General features: G+C 45.0%; 1 protein-coding gene and 1 long non-coding RNA gene across 2 annotated transcripts in view; both read left to right on the top strand.

Moving 5' to 3' along the window:
• The window catches only part of LOC118228497, a 19128-nt gene extending 9783 nt beyond the window's left edge, over positions 1-9345 (top strand). Inside the window, exons 3-4 of the long non-coding RNA XR_004765505.1 lie at positions 7577-7729; positions 8708-9345. This is a non-coding gene — a long non-coding RNA (uncharacterized LOC118228497). The remainder of the gene's footprint in view (positions 1-7576; positions 7730-8707) is intronic.
• A 76-nt stretch (positions 9346-9421) lies between these two features.
• Positions 9422-17500, top strand: part of st3gal2 (ST3 beta-galactoside alpha-2,3-sialyltransferase 2) — a 21175-nt gene continuing 13096 nt past the window's right edge. The window contains exons 1-2 of the mRNA XM_035417488.1: positions 9422-9827; positions 15909-16102. Of these exons, the coding sequence (XP_035273379.1) occupies positions 9486-9827; positions 15909-16102 (536 nt within the window). The 5' untranslated portion in view covers positions 9422-9485. The remainder of the gene's footprint in view (positions 9828-15908; positions 16103-17500) is intronic.

The raw sequence follows: 17500 nt of genomic DNA, 5'->3' as shown, positions 1-17500 counted from the left end.
GTGCGGACACACTTTCTTTTCTAGACATACCCACGCGTGGTGTGCCACGTTCACATCAAACAAATGCCAGAAACAGGACAGACGACTGGTGTAGGTGTGAAACCAGAGTCAGCAAAAGCCTTGTTTGCTAAAGTTTTCCGTTGGCACGGAATGTCTTACATCATCCCGTAACTGAATCCCCTGGTGAGTGGGGTGCCTGCAGTCTGCCTGCACAACTCACACAGTCCTCCAGAACAATGGCAGTGTAGCTCAGGCTGAGGGTTGGGTGAACGGAAACAACACCTCGCTGTGTGCGTTTGAGAGGCAGCCAATGGCTGCTCTTCTGGGTGGGCAGTGTACATTTTAGAGGCCAATGTAAGCTCTTCTGGGTGGACAGAATGTGTTATAATCAAAGGAATGGACAAAAATCTGAAGTTACATCAGGAGTAGAACATAGAGTTCTTTAAAGAAGTACAGTCATTGAGAGGTTAGATGGAGGTTAGCACAGTTGCCTCCAGGTTACTCTTTGAACTTCAGGTCTGCGGTTGTGCCCTGTGGCCTGCTTGTGGTCCCCTAACGGAAAAGAAAGGGACGTAGGCGGTCCGAGAAAGACCGCTTCCTTTGGCACGAGGCTTTCCGAGGAGCCGAGTCTCCACTCTGCTTTCCGTTATACGCTATGAAGGCGTCAGCGTCACTGTTCGCATGATGTGACTGCTGGAGACACATACTGCACCTGTGAAAACGGTTACCCCTCACCCCCATGCTGTGCGTGTCTTGAGTCAGAAAGAATGAGGGGGGAGACGACTTCACTCTACATCTCTCTCTCATTTTCAGTCTTCAGTCTCTGTGTCATCACTTGGCGCATGCTGTGTGAGGAGTGCTGTGCTGACAAAATTATTCGGGTCACTTTAAAAATCAAGCGAATCCCCCTCAAAGTGCATCCTAGAAAAAAAAAGATGTTACCTGTCTTCCTTTAGAAAAGCTTAAGCCGCGTTTCCACCGCAGGAACTATACCCCGGAACTAGGAACCTTTTGAGGAACTCAGTGCATTTCCACCGCAGGAACTAGGGTCTAAATGTAGTTCTGGGGGCTTTGTTTTACCCCCCAAAACGTTCCTGCTCGGGGGGTAGTACTTTCCGAAAGTACAGGAACCTTTTGGGTGGAGCTTGCAGCGCTGAACATTTCTGATTGGTCGAGTACTCGTAGCATTTGTGTTGTATTTATTTTCCGCCATTACCCGCCATGTTTGAAAATATGCAGCGGCAAACCAATTAATTTTCATAATAACTTCAAATCAAACTTGTATGTTATGCGGCGCAGTAGCCTACTTTTGGTTATAGCCTGTCAACGTCTTGGAATTATAACGTGTGCTCTTCTGTTCTTTTCTTGCTTTAGTATTCGTTTTATAAAATGCTAAACATTCGTGCTGGGACAGCATATTACGTAGGCTACCAAAACATTCAAACGGATTAATTCGGTTGCTGAATATTTTCTTCCGGATTTTCTTTGTTAGCCCGTTGTAATTGACTCAAAACGTTTGATACAGTTATGTGAGGTATGCGGTAGTTCTGCATAATTAACATTGGTGATACAGTACAAGCAAACTGGAAATCACCTTCCGCACTTTTTATCCGGGTAAAATAACAGGTTAATTCTAGTAATCTTCCCTTTAGCTTTTTCAGACTGCCGTAATTTTACTCAATTTTACTGCCATTTTTCAATTCCACGAAAAGACCAGGAAGACTATGGACTCATTTATTGTGCATGGTTCGCATTTGGAGGGCACACTTCGCTGCTCGGCTAGCAGTAACTTCGAAGGAAAGCAAACGGTGGCTGTACCACTACTAATTTACATTTTCACGCAAGTCCGAGTTTTCGTTGTATTCTTGTCATTTTGCGATTAGCCTATATGGAATTGACGACGAGAAAGTAATAAAACAGCAAATTGTTTACAACGTGTGCATGTTTTCTGCTGTTAATGAATGTGTTTGAGAGGATATATGAAAATCAATAAATACAAAAGTAACCATATATAGTCATTGTTGGTAACCCGTTGTATATAAGTGGAATAAACCCCTCCGGGCTGTCCCGGTTATTAGAAAATAATGTAGGCTACTTCGGTGGTAGTATGGGGTTACAGAAGATATCATGACAGATGGACCGACGACAACGTCAGTGGGCTAATTTGCCTAATCTTCGCGGTACTTTAGACCCCGGTGGAAACGCAGACAACCATTGGCTGAAGGAACCTTTTAGTTCCTGGTAAAGTAGTTCCTGGGACTGAAAGTTCCGGGTAATTTTGGTGGAAACGCGGCTTTAGAAAATCAGCTCATTAGGAAATGTCTGACTAAACAGCTAAAAGCCCATGCAATGCAAGTTGGATTTTGTGGGTCTTCCTGTGAAGGGTGCAGTGAATTTGTGGCTTGTGTGTGTGTCTGTCTGTCTGTCTGTCTGTCTGCCATGTGTTTGGAGGTTTTGAGTGGTTCCCGTACTGGGTGGCGTTCTACATTCCAGGCCCGCTGCAGAGAAAGTGTGTCTCACTTATCTCAACCTGTCCTAGAAAGGCCCAAGATAGAAGCACGCGGTCTCCCATTCACTTCCTCAAAGAGAGGGAGAGAGAGGAAGCTCTGCGGGTGGGGAGGGAGATAAAGAAAGACGCAACGAGGGTGTGGGAGATAAGGAGGTAGAGAGCGATCCGTTACATCGCTGTCTACCGCTAAGGGATAGTGACTTACCCAGGACCATAATGTTTCATTACATTTAGCCATTTTTAAAAAAATTGAGTTTTTTTTTGTAATTGTGTCTCTCGTTATAACTTGTTGTTTATTATTTATGTAATGTAATTGTTTCGGATCAATGTGAATATTGATTGGGATAGCAAATCTGTTTGAATTGAGCGGATGCAGACTGAAAGGGGGGAAGGAAGAGAGAAGTAAAAGGCGAAAGGGAGGGGTGTCAGACAACCAGCGGTAAGGCGAGCACAAACGCTTTCACTGGGTATTGAAGCGTACACAAGTGCGTCACAAAAAGCCACTTCCTGGGCACCTGCCTTCCTGTGACGGGAAACAGGGCTTAGCTGAGTGACTGTGAGGCAGCCAGCCATATTGGCAGGGGCCTGTTGACCTCAGCCAGTACAATCAGACCTGAGTCCAACCTTACCGAACCTTAGTAAACTGCAGTGAATAGCAAATATGTGCAGTTTTGGAAAATATAATAATTTTACAATATTGTTTTTTGAAAAAAAAAATGTATATTGCAATATCTGAAAGCGGCAGTGTATTTTGAATCTTTTTTTCTGGTCTTATATTGGCAGTACATTAATTTTTTAAAAGGGAAATTTTTTATTTTATTTTATTGTTTTACTTCAGGCTTTTAAGATACCAGTATATTTCCCAGAAATGGAATTGAAAGAAACATCTATTTTCCTCAATAATAGGTATTTTCCTCAATGTTTAGTATAAAATTCCATCTTGGCCAGGACTTCTCTGAACAAAAGCTTTTGATCTCAGTGGGACTCTGAATAAATAAAAGATAAATGAATATAAATCGAGTTTCATGTGATTGCGTTGGTTGGTTTTTGTAAGGTGTTTTGTTGAAAATTTGATTTGTCAGGGATCTGCAGGAGTGTTAAATGTATCGCCATTGTAAAAGTACAAACATTTCAAATACTTACTTTACCCCGATGTGATGACAATGCATTTTACACACATCTAGGCACTGTGATTATTGCGAGGCGAACTTTTGCCTTGCAGTGAACGCTGTTTGTGAGTGGAAAAAAGTAATGGAAAAAGTAAGGTTTAGCATATTGAGGCGGGCCAAAGATCTGTACCTCGTTTCCCCACATCTGCAGTCAGTGCCTAATAAATATGCCAGATGTGCAAAGCATCGAGCGAGAGTGTACTTGGTAGCGTGTATTCACAGAACATAGTTTTAATGCTTTGAAAACTTGGAATTACATGGTTCTAAATAGAACTATGCAATATTAAATTATATACATTTGCATTTGGACATAGAAATCTTCAGAATATTAAAGTCTCAAATCACACCATTGCCTTATGTTGTGTTTGTGCATGGTTTGACGTGTTTAAATGCTAATGTGTTGTATGGGGAAAAAATAGGAGAGAGGGCGTTCCACTGCTTACTCATTTTTGGCAAAAATGTCAGACAGCCCTGTTATTGTAATCCCTCCGCATATCTGGAGTCTGAGAGGGAGGGAAATCGGGAGGTACTCTCGGGAGGTACACAGAAGAAAAACGAGAGGGAGAAAAGAAAGAAAAGGGTGGCAGAGTTTGCAGTGAATGCGTCGGCCTGAAAGCCGAATGAGAGAGAAAATGGCAGAGGGAACTGAATTGAAGTAAAGAGGGGAAGTAGAGGAACTGGAACAGATGGACAAAAAGAAAGAAAGAAAGAATGAGGAAAGGAAGAGAGAAGAAACAAAGGGAGAGAGGGTGAAATAGAAAATGGGATAAAAGAAGAAAGGAGAATGAGAGTGAGAAGAGGGGGGAGGGGCTGATGGATGGACTAAAGAGGAGAGGGGAAAGACTGAGGGAGAGGTGAGGGAGGGATGAAAGAAAGATGGAAAAGAGGTCGATGGTAAACATACTTTCCATATCTCACCGTATGTGCACGTGCATGAGTGTGTTTGTGTGTGTGTGTATGTTTGTGTATGTGTGTATAAATTGCCTGTCTACAAGTGTCTGTCAGCCGTTCACACATACAAATGTCTATAAACTACACGCATGCAAAAGCTGACAATGAATATGAGCAGCATTACTGCAGTCATGCGCATGCTTTCACACACGCTTGCACACACACACACACGCTTGTGCGCACTGTGCACAGACACACACAGCGTGCACACACTGCACAGACACACACACACACACTCAGCGCACACACACACACTGTGCACGGACACACACACACACGCACAGCGCGCACTTTCACGTGTCGTGTGGGCTGTGGTCCACGTGTGTCCGCCGTGTTCGTCCCGAGCTAATCCAGATTATCCGCGCGCGGAGGGATCGGGTTCCCATTGTTCTTGCGTCCAAAGCTGTTGTCTGCGCGCTGACCTCCTCTGAGACCGCGGCGCTCACAGCCGCTGCACCTCGAGCGCGTGAGAGCAGGTCTCCTCTCCAGCCGCGGTCTGCACAGCCGCGATCAAAGCATCACAACTGGAGCGGGATCAATAATTCAATAGGCCACGGCACACACACGCGCAAGTGTGTGTTTTCGGGCCTGGCAGAAACGGTGCCCTCGCCTTGTTTGCCGAGTGAAAGCGAGCAGTGAAATATAGATTCGAGCCGGCAGGATATTGGCCAGCCTCGAGTCCCATTGTCTCTGCTCCCCTTTTCGGAGAACGGTGTGACCTCTTCTTAGAAGGGGTGAACGGTGAAAGGAGGCGAAAAGGAAAGAGGCAAAGAGAAAGAGAGAGAAGGGAGAGCAAGAGCAGGGAACAGAGCAGAGAGGAGGAGGCTCCCATTGGCTGAGGAGAGGGGAAAAGCCCTTCGCCTTCATCTGTCCACCTGTCTGCTCCGATAGATGTGTGTATTTTCCACATTAGCACAATGGGCGCCACTTTAATATTAAATATAATGATATCATTAAACATAATAAAAGAGGTCGTCAATGAGTCACTTGTGGGAGAGGGAGCCTGGGGTAATGTGGGGGGACGGGTGCTTTGAATTGTAGATATATAGATTTTGATTGACAGCTGGGTGAGTTGTTGGATAGATTAGGAAATGGAGAGTAAGGCTTCGTGGACCCCTTTACAGGTGGAACTACCATGTGCTTTCAATCACCGACTCCTATGAACCAATCAAACAGCAAGCAGCCATGTTATTCTCGTTGACAGCACATGGTATTTCACACATTTTTAGGTTTGTGAAGTCTGGCAAATGGCCACAGACACAGAAAACAACGTATTCAAAATTCTGTTGAAAATTGTTTAGGTGCCCCCTGTGGGATTGGTGGGGTTGGTCGCCTTGATGATAAATGACATCATCGGTTGAGTTAAGGGGGGGTTGGGGGGTGGAGTGATTGAGTGCAGATGGAAGGCATGTTATTCCGGGCAAGTTGGGCGGTGGGCCGTATGCTTTTTGATGGCTCTGGTCTGGACACTCCCAGTTGCCATAGGAACATCTTACTCAGACAGATCTTTGCTTGTCTGGAGGCATGGTGGTCTCAAGTTTGACAGCAGCTGCTCATGCAAGAATGGACTTGCAATTGGTCAGCTTGGTTTAATGATGACCAATACCCACTGAGCATGTAAGAAGGGGCAAGGGTATGTAATAAAACTCTAGAGTGTATTGTGTTACAAAATACTACTTACCTTTCAAATGAGTGTAGCTATAAATAACATTCAAAATTGACTTTATCTTGCCTCCAACTATGCATTCATACTTGCACACACCCCAGAGTACACACACATGCAAGCACAAACACACCATACCTAACAGCACCAAGCCACAGCAACACACACTCTACACAAGACACAAGCCAGCTTCAGCACATATACGTACTCATACACAGATGCACATACAGACCATCTGTGATATAAAAATTCAGATATTCTTTCCTGATTGGAATGTTCAAGGTAAACAATGTTGCCAGTTCAATAAACATAATTAAATAAATAAATACATAATGAGTAAATAAATAAATGCCTAATTAATAAAATGCCTAATGAATAAAACTGATCTGTAGAAAGTGATAACAAGCTGGGTGAATCTGTCAAAGGCGGGCCAATGTAAGAATGCCAGGGTAAAACGCACCAATCAGATTGGAGTTCTGAGTTGGGTTGGTGGCAGTGCTGTAAACTGAAATAACGCATGCACAAAGCCTGGGGAGTGAAAGCAGCGGGCTGATTGGCTGGTTCGCGCGTCCAGTCAAAAAGGGACTGGAGGGGGAAAAAAACGCGACGTTTCTCTCGGCGTTCGTGGGTGGCCGGAGCACGGTGCGCTTATCTCAGTTTAACACACGATTGTCAGCGGGCACACTCAGTAGCTCCACGGGCCCTGACAGCCAGCCGGTAAACAGGGCCAGGGCTATCTCTGACCTCCCCGCTAGCATCGCTCGCAGTCGCTCAAAGAACACGGAGGGGTCTGAGCACAAGTCGCCCACTTGAATTCATGAATATCATTTATCGGGCGGCAGCGCGTTTTTTTTGTGAAGTGCTGGAACTGAATAAGGAAAGGATGAGCGTTTCAGAGGAGAGGGCAGTCGGCCAAAAAGACCCGGGCTTGCTGCAGGGGTGATGCTGTCTCACACACGCAGCACACACAGCATACGCACGCACACACACACACACACGCACACACACACACACACACACACACACACACACACAGCACACGCATGCACACACACACACACACAGCACACGCGCGCAGCAGCCCCACGTACTCACTGGAGGGAAAAAACTCCCACTCTTTGTCACGTCCTCAAAGAAACGCCACCGGCAGTGTTTTTGAATGCAGCGTAATTCTTTCCACCCTTTCCATTACAGACACAGATTACTACTGTATTGACTCTCTCTTTCTCTCTGCCCCCTCTCTCCCCCATCCCTCTCTCCCTCCCCTTCTTCTCTGCCCGACAGGACCTTCGTCCTTCCCTAGTGGTGAGAATTTGGGGCGCAGTGGAGGCAGTGAGAGAGGCTCATACTCCTGAAAGAGGAGTCTCAGAGGGAGGCCCAGTCTGGCCGTCTGCCTGTCTGCGCAGATAGAGAGCTGGGCACTTACTGACCACACAGGTGAGAAGGATGGACTGGCTGAGAGACATAAGAATGGATCTGGAGGAGGGTGGAGGACATTATGGGCAGTTGAGAGAGAGGGAGATAGAGAAAGAGAAAGAAGTGAGAGGGAGATAGAGAAAGAAAAAGGGAAGTGAGAGGGAGATAGAGAAAGGGAAGTGAGAGGGAGATAGAGAAAGAGAAAGGGAAGTGAGAGGGAGAGAGTAATAGCGGGCACCGTGTTGGGCAGGATGTGGTTGCGATGATTAGATTAGATTAGATGATTAGCAGCTCAGGGGTCAAAGTATAATGCCCCCACCTTCCCCACTGTCCTCCCAAAGGATACACAATTCAATTAATCTCAACAGCACTGCCGCACATGTATACATATACACACTCACACACTCACACGCAAAAACACACACACACATACACACACACACTCGCACACACACACACACACACACACACACATGCTCACATACACACACACACGCACACACACACACACTCGTGCACACACACACAAAAACGCACACACACACGCACACTCGCACACACACACATGCTCACACACACACAGGCACACACACACACACACACACTCATGCACACACACACACACACATACACACACTCGCACACACACACATGCTCACATACACGCACACACACACACATTACTTACTCCACTGCAGGCTGTCAGGAGAGACTCGGAGGTTAGGGAGCAGCTTGTGCCCCCATCCCCTCCGACCCCTTGCCCCCTCAACAGAAGAAATTAGATTTTTGTTATTTTGTATTTTCTTGTGAGCGGTCTTTTTCTCCCAAGGCTGGTAGTGGTAAAGCTGTTTCAGGGGTTGGACTGATCCTGAAGGCTTCCCCTGGACTGCAATCCGATTGGACCTTTTCTGTAGCGTGGGCAGTCCTGGCTGGTTGGTGGTCTCCTCCATCCTCTAAAATTTCTTCCTTGTTGTTCTTCTACTCTTTCTTGTCCTTCAGTGCACTTGGCAGATTGACAACATCTGGAACCCGGTTTTACCCCCCTACCACGGAGGTGGAACGCAGACCAGAATTGGGACCTCACGTTCCTCTGGAACGGTCATGGACTCTGCACATACTCTTTCGCTGGACCCCTGGCTGCCTGTTTCCAGGCTATTTCCGAAGCTCCTCCTAATCGCCCGCGCTGTGTAGAAGTTTGGAAAGAACGGGGCAAAGGAAAAGGGGTGGGGCGGAGGGCGTGGCCACCATGGAACCAATGACTTTCTACCTGCGTCCCTCTAGACTACCTACCTGCTGAGCAGGAGGTCTACTGCACAGACAGGACAAGACAAGAGAGATATAGAGACAAACTGACAGATGGACGTACAGCCAACATGCGTGCAGGAACAGGACCCTGAACTTGTTGGCTAGACTTTGGAGGGGGGGGTCACACTAGTGCATGCTACTGTGTAGGGAGAGAGCAGAAGGACAGAAACACTGACCCCTGCTGGTCCTGTAAGGTGGGAACAAGAGGGGCGGTCGAAGATTGAGGTGTTGACTCGCCTCTTTTCCTTCTGGGCTGGGCGGGGACGCTGGGAGGCTGAACGGAGGCCAGACAAGCGTGGGGGGGGTGGTGGCAGGTGGCGGCGGAGGCAGATGGGACTGGGTGGGCCCGACCCCAGGCGTCACGCAACATCGTGAGCAGGGGTGGGGGTGGGGGTGGGGCGGCGTGGGGCGGGCTCAGAGGTCGTGGGGATCAGGACCGGGTGCGGGTGCGGGTGGAGCAGGAGGGCCAGCCATGCGCTGCTCCTTGCGCGTCTGGGTACTGCTGGGGTCCCTGGCCCTGCTCTTCCTCACCTCCCTGCTCTTCTCCCTCTCCCTCCGGGGCGGCACTGGGTTGCCATACCTGGATCCCCCGAGCTGGGAGGAGTCTCGGCGGGTCAAGCTGGTGCCCAGCTACACCGGCACCCACCGGCTCGGCCCACAAGGGGGCGGCCAGCCCAAAACCTGCGCCTGCCAGCGCTGCGTGGGGGACCCCGGCGTCTCGGAATGGTTCGACGAAAATTACGACCCTGATATCTCACCCGTCTGGACCCGGGACAACATCCAGCTTCCTTCCGACGTGTACTACTGGTGGGTGGTAAGTGAGCTGCCCGTGACACACAACTCCTCAACAGGATCTCCTTTCCTCTTCTTCTCTCAGCTCTTCAGTCTTTCTCCCTTCAACCTCACTATTCTCATCTCTTTCCTCCTTACTTCTCTTTTCACCTTTGGATTTTCTTTTGTTATCTCCTTCCCTCTCTCTCTTTTTTTTCTGTCTCTCACTATTTCCCTCTTTCTCGTTGTCTCTGTCTATCTCTTTCTGTCTCTCTTGTTCTCTGTTTTTCTCTCGTTTCACCTCTCTTTCTGTTACTTGCCCGCCGGTCTGTTTATAATAAGATCCCTGGTATGTGTGCTGAGATCTCTGGTCTGTGTTTGTAAGTTGGAGCAGGATCGTACTGGCCACTCAGCCAAGGAAAGGAAAGGGCGTGCCTGCTTAAAAGACACGTTGAGGAATTCCACTAAAATGGAATAAACTGAAACCGTGCCTTGAAATCCCGTGGAGAAAAGTCGAGCCTCGTTGTGCAAATCAAATCCAGGATAAAGCCACGGTTCTTGCCTCAAGATTTAATTCTTTTATTTTATTATCCTTTATTTAACCAGGAAGGTCCCATTGAGATACAATATCTCTTCTGCCTGGGAGTCCTGGTCAAGATGGCAGCAGAAAAATAAAAGTTTCATATTAAAAGCATACCAAAAAAAAAGAAAAAACAGACATATAAGGATCAGGAGCTAAAAGGCACTTGTTGCTAAAGGCAATAACGTTGTTCAGTAAAAACTGAAGATAGAGTGAAGTGAGGAAGGAAGTGGGTTACGTCCAGACTGCTGAGTTTCAGTAGCCGGCTGTCAGCCCATAGCCCGACACATTTAAATACATCACAGCGTTCTTTGCCAGAATACAAAGTATATATTTATTACAAAACCCAATAACCCAATACAATACAAACACCCACAAACAAACAGGCAGGACAGAGCCAGCAGATCTAACCTAACGCTCGCTGTCTAAATGTAACATAAGTTCTGCCCTCACTACCGTGGAGGATGGGACAAGAGAAAAATCTGATTAAAGGGGAGGAAGGGGGAAGTGAGTCTTCCGGTCCGCTGCTACCCTACCCTGACTAATTACAGTAAAAAGGTGCAAAAGAAAAGAAAACCTTACCACACGGTCTATGAAGTATGCAGTGTGATTTTTGACAAAGAACAATGTTGACTGTTAAACAAAACAAGACAAGACACAGTAGTCGGTAGTCGCTGCTTGTAGCGTCTCTACAAGAACAAAGAGAGAGAGAACGATGTCCCGAACCGCCATCTTTTACGGCCAATCACGGCAATCTGCACCCGGAACCGACCAGTGCACACGCCTGCGCGCGTACCCGCTTCGGCCCGCGGAGAGAGCGACTCCTACTGGACAAAAGAAGGAAAATTACAACAAACTAATTTCCGCAAAAATAAAAAAACAGGAGCACATAACATAGAGAAGGAGGGAGTGAGAATGCTAGAGAAAGATAATAAGAGGTGGTAGGGGGAACAGACATGCTTAGTAATTTCCTGAGCGTACAGTCAAAAGCAAATTCATAATATCACAGTGCCAGACAGCATGTACAGTATTACAAAATAAGTCAGGTAAGAGCAAATTCTCTACATTGTAGCAGCAGTTGGAATTTAATCCTATGTACAGTCAGCATATTCATGTCAAGGCAGCAGGAGCCAGTGCACATGTGAAGGAACAGAGTTGGGGTCAGTTCCATTTCCGTTGAGAAAATGAATTCAAATGTATTCATTCAAAAATCATAAAAGAGTATTATTGGTATTTCTCAGTGCCCAAATTGAATTTTAATTGCTTTTCTGAACTGACTAAATTGAATTGCCCCCAACCAAGGGTTAGGCATTGTATTCATTATGGTAATGGGTAAGGCAGCTATATTCACTAAGGTTTAGAGTAAATGTGCATATTTCACTCTTTTAAGGCAAAAGGCAGTTACATTCACTATTTTATGAGGTAAGCCTGTTATAATGTGTTACGAAGTAAGGCAGTTATAGACACTGTATTACAAGGTAAGGCAGTTATATTCGCTGTGTTATAATGTAAGGCAGTTACATTTTTATTTTACTCATTTATTTACCTATCCTTTATTTTTATAGGTAGTCTTGTTGAGGTCAAGATACCTGCAACCAAATAAGACATGTATAAAAACTGGCAAGTACAATTAAATCACAAGTTAACCTTCAGTAGTAAAACATCATACAGGGATAATTCAAAGGAAGCAACTACATACAACATTAAGAAAATCCATGTATAATACTTCAATTTTTTTAAGGGGACAAGAGATTGTGATTTCCAAGTTTTTAAAAATGTATTCCATCTGTGAGCGGCATAGTACTGAAAACTTGTTTTCCCCAGCTTAGTGTCTACATGTGGTGTATCTAAACTTAAAAAGACCTGAGAGCTGGTATCATAATTACTGGATTTAAAAGTAATTAAAGATGAGAGATATTGGGGACGTTTCCTAAGTCGGGACTTATAGATAAACAGAAACGGAATGCAGTTTCCATCTGTTTGCTAAAGAGCAAGAATCAAGATTGGCTTCTCTCACTGACTTCCTTGTATGTATGCTTGCCAGTGCATTATAAACTTCATTACAACTTACAGGTCTAAAAGAAAATTTGATTGGACACAATGGGTTGGATGAAATTTCTGTTACTGGGCTAAGGGTATGGCTATCTGGAGCAATGTCAACAGACAGCCTATCAAACAAATGGCCAGAGGAGATGAAATGATGATGAAAAGCTTCTGCCATATCTGTTTTATTTATAATAAAATCATTTTCACTGAAAATGCCAGAAGGAAGAGTAGTGGTGGGATTTTTTTTCAAAGATTTCACAGTTTTTCCTGAATCTATGTGCATCTCCATTACAGCTTGAAAGAGAGGTCAGGAATAATCAGACTTTGCTTTCCTTATCATGGAAATGCGTTGGTTCCTCAGTTGCCTAAAGCTCAGCTAGTCAGCTGGAGTGCCAGTCATTCTAGCCTTGGACCACGCTTTTCGCTGATATGCATAGCTGCAGAAAGATCTGAGGAAACCCAGGGGTTAAACCGGTTTTTAATCCTGAAGTTCTTATAGGGGGCATGTTTATCAGCAATGGAATTAAATACATGAGAGAAATGGTCCAGGGATTGGTCAGAATCAGAGATGTAACAATTTCTTTCTAAGTCAGACTAATAAAGTTCATGAAGAAAACCCAGTTTTAAAAAATGTTTGAAGTTTCATTTTGTAATAACACTGGTGCTACATTTTCATTTTCTGGCATTTTGGATACATGCAATTAGGCAGTCGACACTGATGTATTGAGCTAGCCTATTTGTCAATACATTAAAATATCAATCAGCGCCTTGTGGGTTTTGTGTAAAATTTAAATCAAAGCAAATTTCTTTCAGCCTTTTTAGAGAGCCAGTCAAAATTGAAATCACCCATAACAATCAATTTAGACGAAGCATAATTTGACAGTAATTTGCCAGTGTCTTCTAATGCCTCACTAATTGCTGAGGGAGGACGGTAAATACCAATAATAGTAAAAATGGGCGTCCCCCCCAATGCAGATGTCAAGAACAATATATTCAAACTGCTTAGACAATGAGGCAGCAGCAAGTTCAGATACAGCAACACAATAATTTACAAATATCAAAACCCCTCCTCCTTTAAATTTTCTATCTGACATAATAAATTATATTCATCAATGAATGTGTCCGAATTTGAAACTTTTTTCCTGAGGCAGGTTTCAGAAAGTCTGAAAATATCAGGAGAAGTTTCATCAATTAAAACATGAACAAAGTCCAACCTTGGGATTAGGCTCCTAATATTTAAGGACAATAGTCCTATCCCATGACATGTTTTAAAATAATCTTGTGGTGATTCTAATTCAGACGTACTATTATAACAAAATGTCGGAAGGCTGAGTATTTATTTGTACAAGATTTTTTTGCTGTACGTTACTGTAGGTCAAAATTTCTGCCGAGGCAGACATGTTTACAGTAGGGCTTTTGATGACCAATAGACTGGGTGATCTAGAGTTATCCCAAGCTATTAATAAATCTGTTTCCTGTGTTTGCATTCAGATTTGTATAGCTATAAAAGTCCCTACTGTATCCTGGTCCAGCATGCTGGTTAGTGGTAAAATTAAAAGGACATCCTTGGGATTGAGAGGAAGATCCTGTAGAAATTTGAGGAGTGCTCTGCTCAGACCCTGGAAGAAACAGCACGCAGAGACCGTCACGGCTTGAGGCCAGCTGCGGTGTTCTCAGAGGGCATCTGGGCACGCCTCCTGTTTGAATGAATACCATCTTGCCTGAAGAAGGCAGGCCTCTTCCTGAATAAATCAGAATTGTCAGTGTAAGGGGCTCCAGTGGAAGTGCAGTGGTCTCTCAGCCAAGTGTGAAGTGAGAACAACCTGAACCACTTCTCTATGTCTCTCCGGGACATGTGGAGGGGGCCAGTGATAACTACTCGTTTTCCCGTGTGTTAAAGGGTAGCTAGAGTAGTTCTGAAAATCAGCTTTTAAAACATCTGACTTTTGGCTCTAATGCCATTAGAACCCACATACAAAATGACACTTTGAGTATCTCGATTAGATAGAAGGAAGATTTTTGTTGAGGGCCACAGTGAACTACTGAGAGCCGAAATGGAGTGGCCAGCCTGGCGGATGTGGCAGGGAGCATGTGTCGGAAATCTGCTGCTTGCCCGCAGGCCGAGCCGTGCCAGGTGCTTCTGCCAGGCTGTGGCACCAGCCGTGAACATTGGGGCGGGGGAGTGCAGGGGGGCGGGAACAGGATGTGCCGGTCTCCAGGTAGAAGCACAGGAGAGGCTGGAGGCCACGCCCAGTCTCATCTCTGTTGCAGATCAGACTCCGTCACTTCCGTCTGTCCACGTCACCTCTCCTCCATTTGTGTTCCTTCGTTCTGTAGCTCTCCTGATTTCGTCCCTTCCCAGAGACAGGCAGAGTTTCAAACGCGTGCATTTTAGATGTTCGTTCGCTGCACGCATTTCACACGTGATCTAGGTTGCTCGGCTCTTTTCCCTGTAGGGACCGCACCTCTGCGCCATCACGGAAAATAACAAAACGCACTCAGGAAACTTTGGCGGTCGCCGAACTCAGCGGCAGGCTGAACGTGAAGGATGATCGGCGCGCACTCTGTTTGCTCCTCCGGGCAGTTCATTTATTAGCGCCAGATATAAGTGACGTTTTTGGCCGTCGTGCGGCTCTCTGTCAAGCTGATGAGAAGCTGCAGCGAATGGAAACGTCGTTTGTATGTGGTGCCTTTTTGTTAATTACGCTGGGGAGTAAACAAAACTGTGTCCGGCTCATACTTCATTTCAGTTTACTTGCGGCATTCAACACCTGATTTTCTCTGATTTTGGGTTCATGTGGTGGAAAAGTTGCTGAACTATTAGGTGCTCATTTATTAATCACATTGGGGAGTAAAAGTGTACCTTTTGTTATGCGCCTATGAAGCATAAAGGCCAGTAGACATGCTCACCTCAAAATTAAAGCGATGAAAATATTTTTTTTCAGGTGCTGGGTAGACATACAGACAATGAAAGAAAATAAACTCACACTCATGCGTTTGTAGAATAGTCTAAATTTGATAATGGCCCAAAAAGCAGAGGTTTCCAACGAATTAATATTTGTTTGTTTGACTAGGCTGATTTTTGAGGCGAGTTAAATCTAGACCATTTTACAAACACGGGTGGATTTACTTTCTGTCATCACCGATAAAACAGCCTATTCTTTGATATGCTCATTGGTAGATTTATTTGGAGCTCATTTGTTTTTTGTAAAAAGATACACTGTAGTGTATTTTCACCAGCGGTGGAAAGTCCAGAGGTCAGAAAGTAAGTCTTGCCATGTGTTTTTTGCACCCATGAGCTCAGATGATTTCACTAATTAGTTATACCTTCTGGATGAAGAATTGTGCTAATTAGAAAATCCAGGTGATTGGAACAGAATACTGGGGAGGACTCTTACTTTTCGAACTTGGATTTTCCACCTGATTTTCACCTGTCGTGTCCTGTCCTGGTGGGCTTCTCATCTGGGATTTCTCCCGCCTCTCTGTCGCCCCCTACAGATGCTGCAGCCACAGTTCAAGCCCCACAGCATACAGCAGGTGCTGTCGCGCCTCTTCCAGGTGATCCCGGGCCACTCCCCCTACGGGTCCTGGGACCCCGGCCGCTGCCAGCGCTGTGCCGTGGTGGGGAACTCCGGCAACCTGCGGGGGGCGGGGTACGGCAGGTTGATTGACAGGCACAACTTCGTCATGAGGTGAGGGAGGGAAGACAGTTTCGCTCATTTTTATGATGTACCCTTCGTTTAAACGTGGAGAGCACTGCGGCTTCTTCACTAAGCTACAAAGGTGCATGGAATAGGCAGCAGCAGGAATGAAAATCAAAACCTCCAGCTATACTTTGAGTTGGCCTGAAGAAAGTAATCCCTTTTTTGTTAAAACCAACACGTTTTGGCATGTAGCCACCAAACCCTGTAGAAGGGTATATGCTGAAAGGCATTGCTTTCAACAATGAACGATTCTTTTTTTCCATTCAATTCCAAGTACATTTATGTAACCAAGAAGTGTCTTGAAATTAGTAATTTATTTTGCAAGTGAGTCTGAGTGAGGCAGCTGCAGCCCTTAAATTTTTTTTTCCGTTGACAAAAAACATTTAACATGTCAAGCAACAGTGAATATATAATTTTAAAATGTAGTTAATGCTGACTAATATAGCTGTTCTAAGAGCATTCTCAGTTATGTAAGTGGAAGAGTGGTGGTTCGGTGGAAAAGGGAGTGGGAGGGGAGAGGAGAGACAGTTGGTGTGCAGCGAAGACAGTGGTATTCAGAGGAAGCAACATTTCTGTTTTTGTTACTGTAGTTGTACTTTTTTCTGAGTGTGCATGTGTGTGAGTGTGTGTGTGTTTCTGCCTCAGCCACTTTGTTTATCAGAAATATGAAGACATTTATTTCAGTTAAACTAACTAGATTCATCCTTGTGTGACAGACTGTTCAAACATTGCCCATTCTCTTTCAGAAAGAATACATCTTGCTGTGCCAATTTTACTATTTGAACTATGTCCTTTTTTATCAGTTTCATGATGTTTGTTGAAAATATGATTGAGCTTTGGCAACTCCAATGACAAATAAAGCCACTGAATTTAATTGAATTTAAGTAGATATATTCATACAGTGAGCTCCATAATGTTTGGGACAAATTGCTTCACAGGTGTTTCTGATTAGTCAGATGTGTAGAGTAGGTATAAGAGTGCTTTTAGTAGCTAGTCTTAACTCTAGGCTTTTTATTGCCTTTGGAGTCTGTTATTGGAGTATGTCAACCAGAGCTGTGCCAATGAAAGTCAAGGAAGCCATCATGTGGTTGAGAGATAAGAAAAAGACAGTCAGAGACTTCGGTCTTTAGGCTTACCAAAATCAACTGTTTGTAACATTGTTAAGAAAAAAGTAAGCACTGGTGAGCTCAGTAAAAACAAAGCGCCTGGTAGGCCAAGGAATACTTCTGCAGTTGATGACCGAAGATGACTACTGTCCGCAGAAGACTTCACAAAGTACTACAAAGGCTACAATGCAAGATGCAAACCACTAGCTGCAAAAACAGGATGACCAGATTACAGTTTGCTGTAGAGCGTCTAAAAGAGCCTGCACAGTTCTTGACAAGA

Source organism: Anguilla anguilla, chromosome 5 (assembly GCF_013347855.1).
Source record: "Anguilla anguilla isolate fAngAng1 chromosome 5, fAngAng1.pri, whole genome shotgun sequence".
In the NCBI taxonomy this organism is placed as follows: domain Eukaryota; kingdom Metazoa; phylum Chordata; class Actinopteri; order Anguilliformes; family Anguillidae; genus Anguilla; species Anguilla anguilla.
Note: the sequence above shows the minus strand (reverse complement) of the source record. Positions and strands in the feature narration are given on the sequence as shown.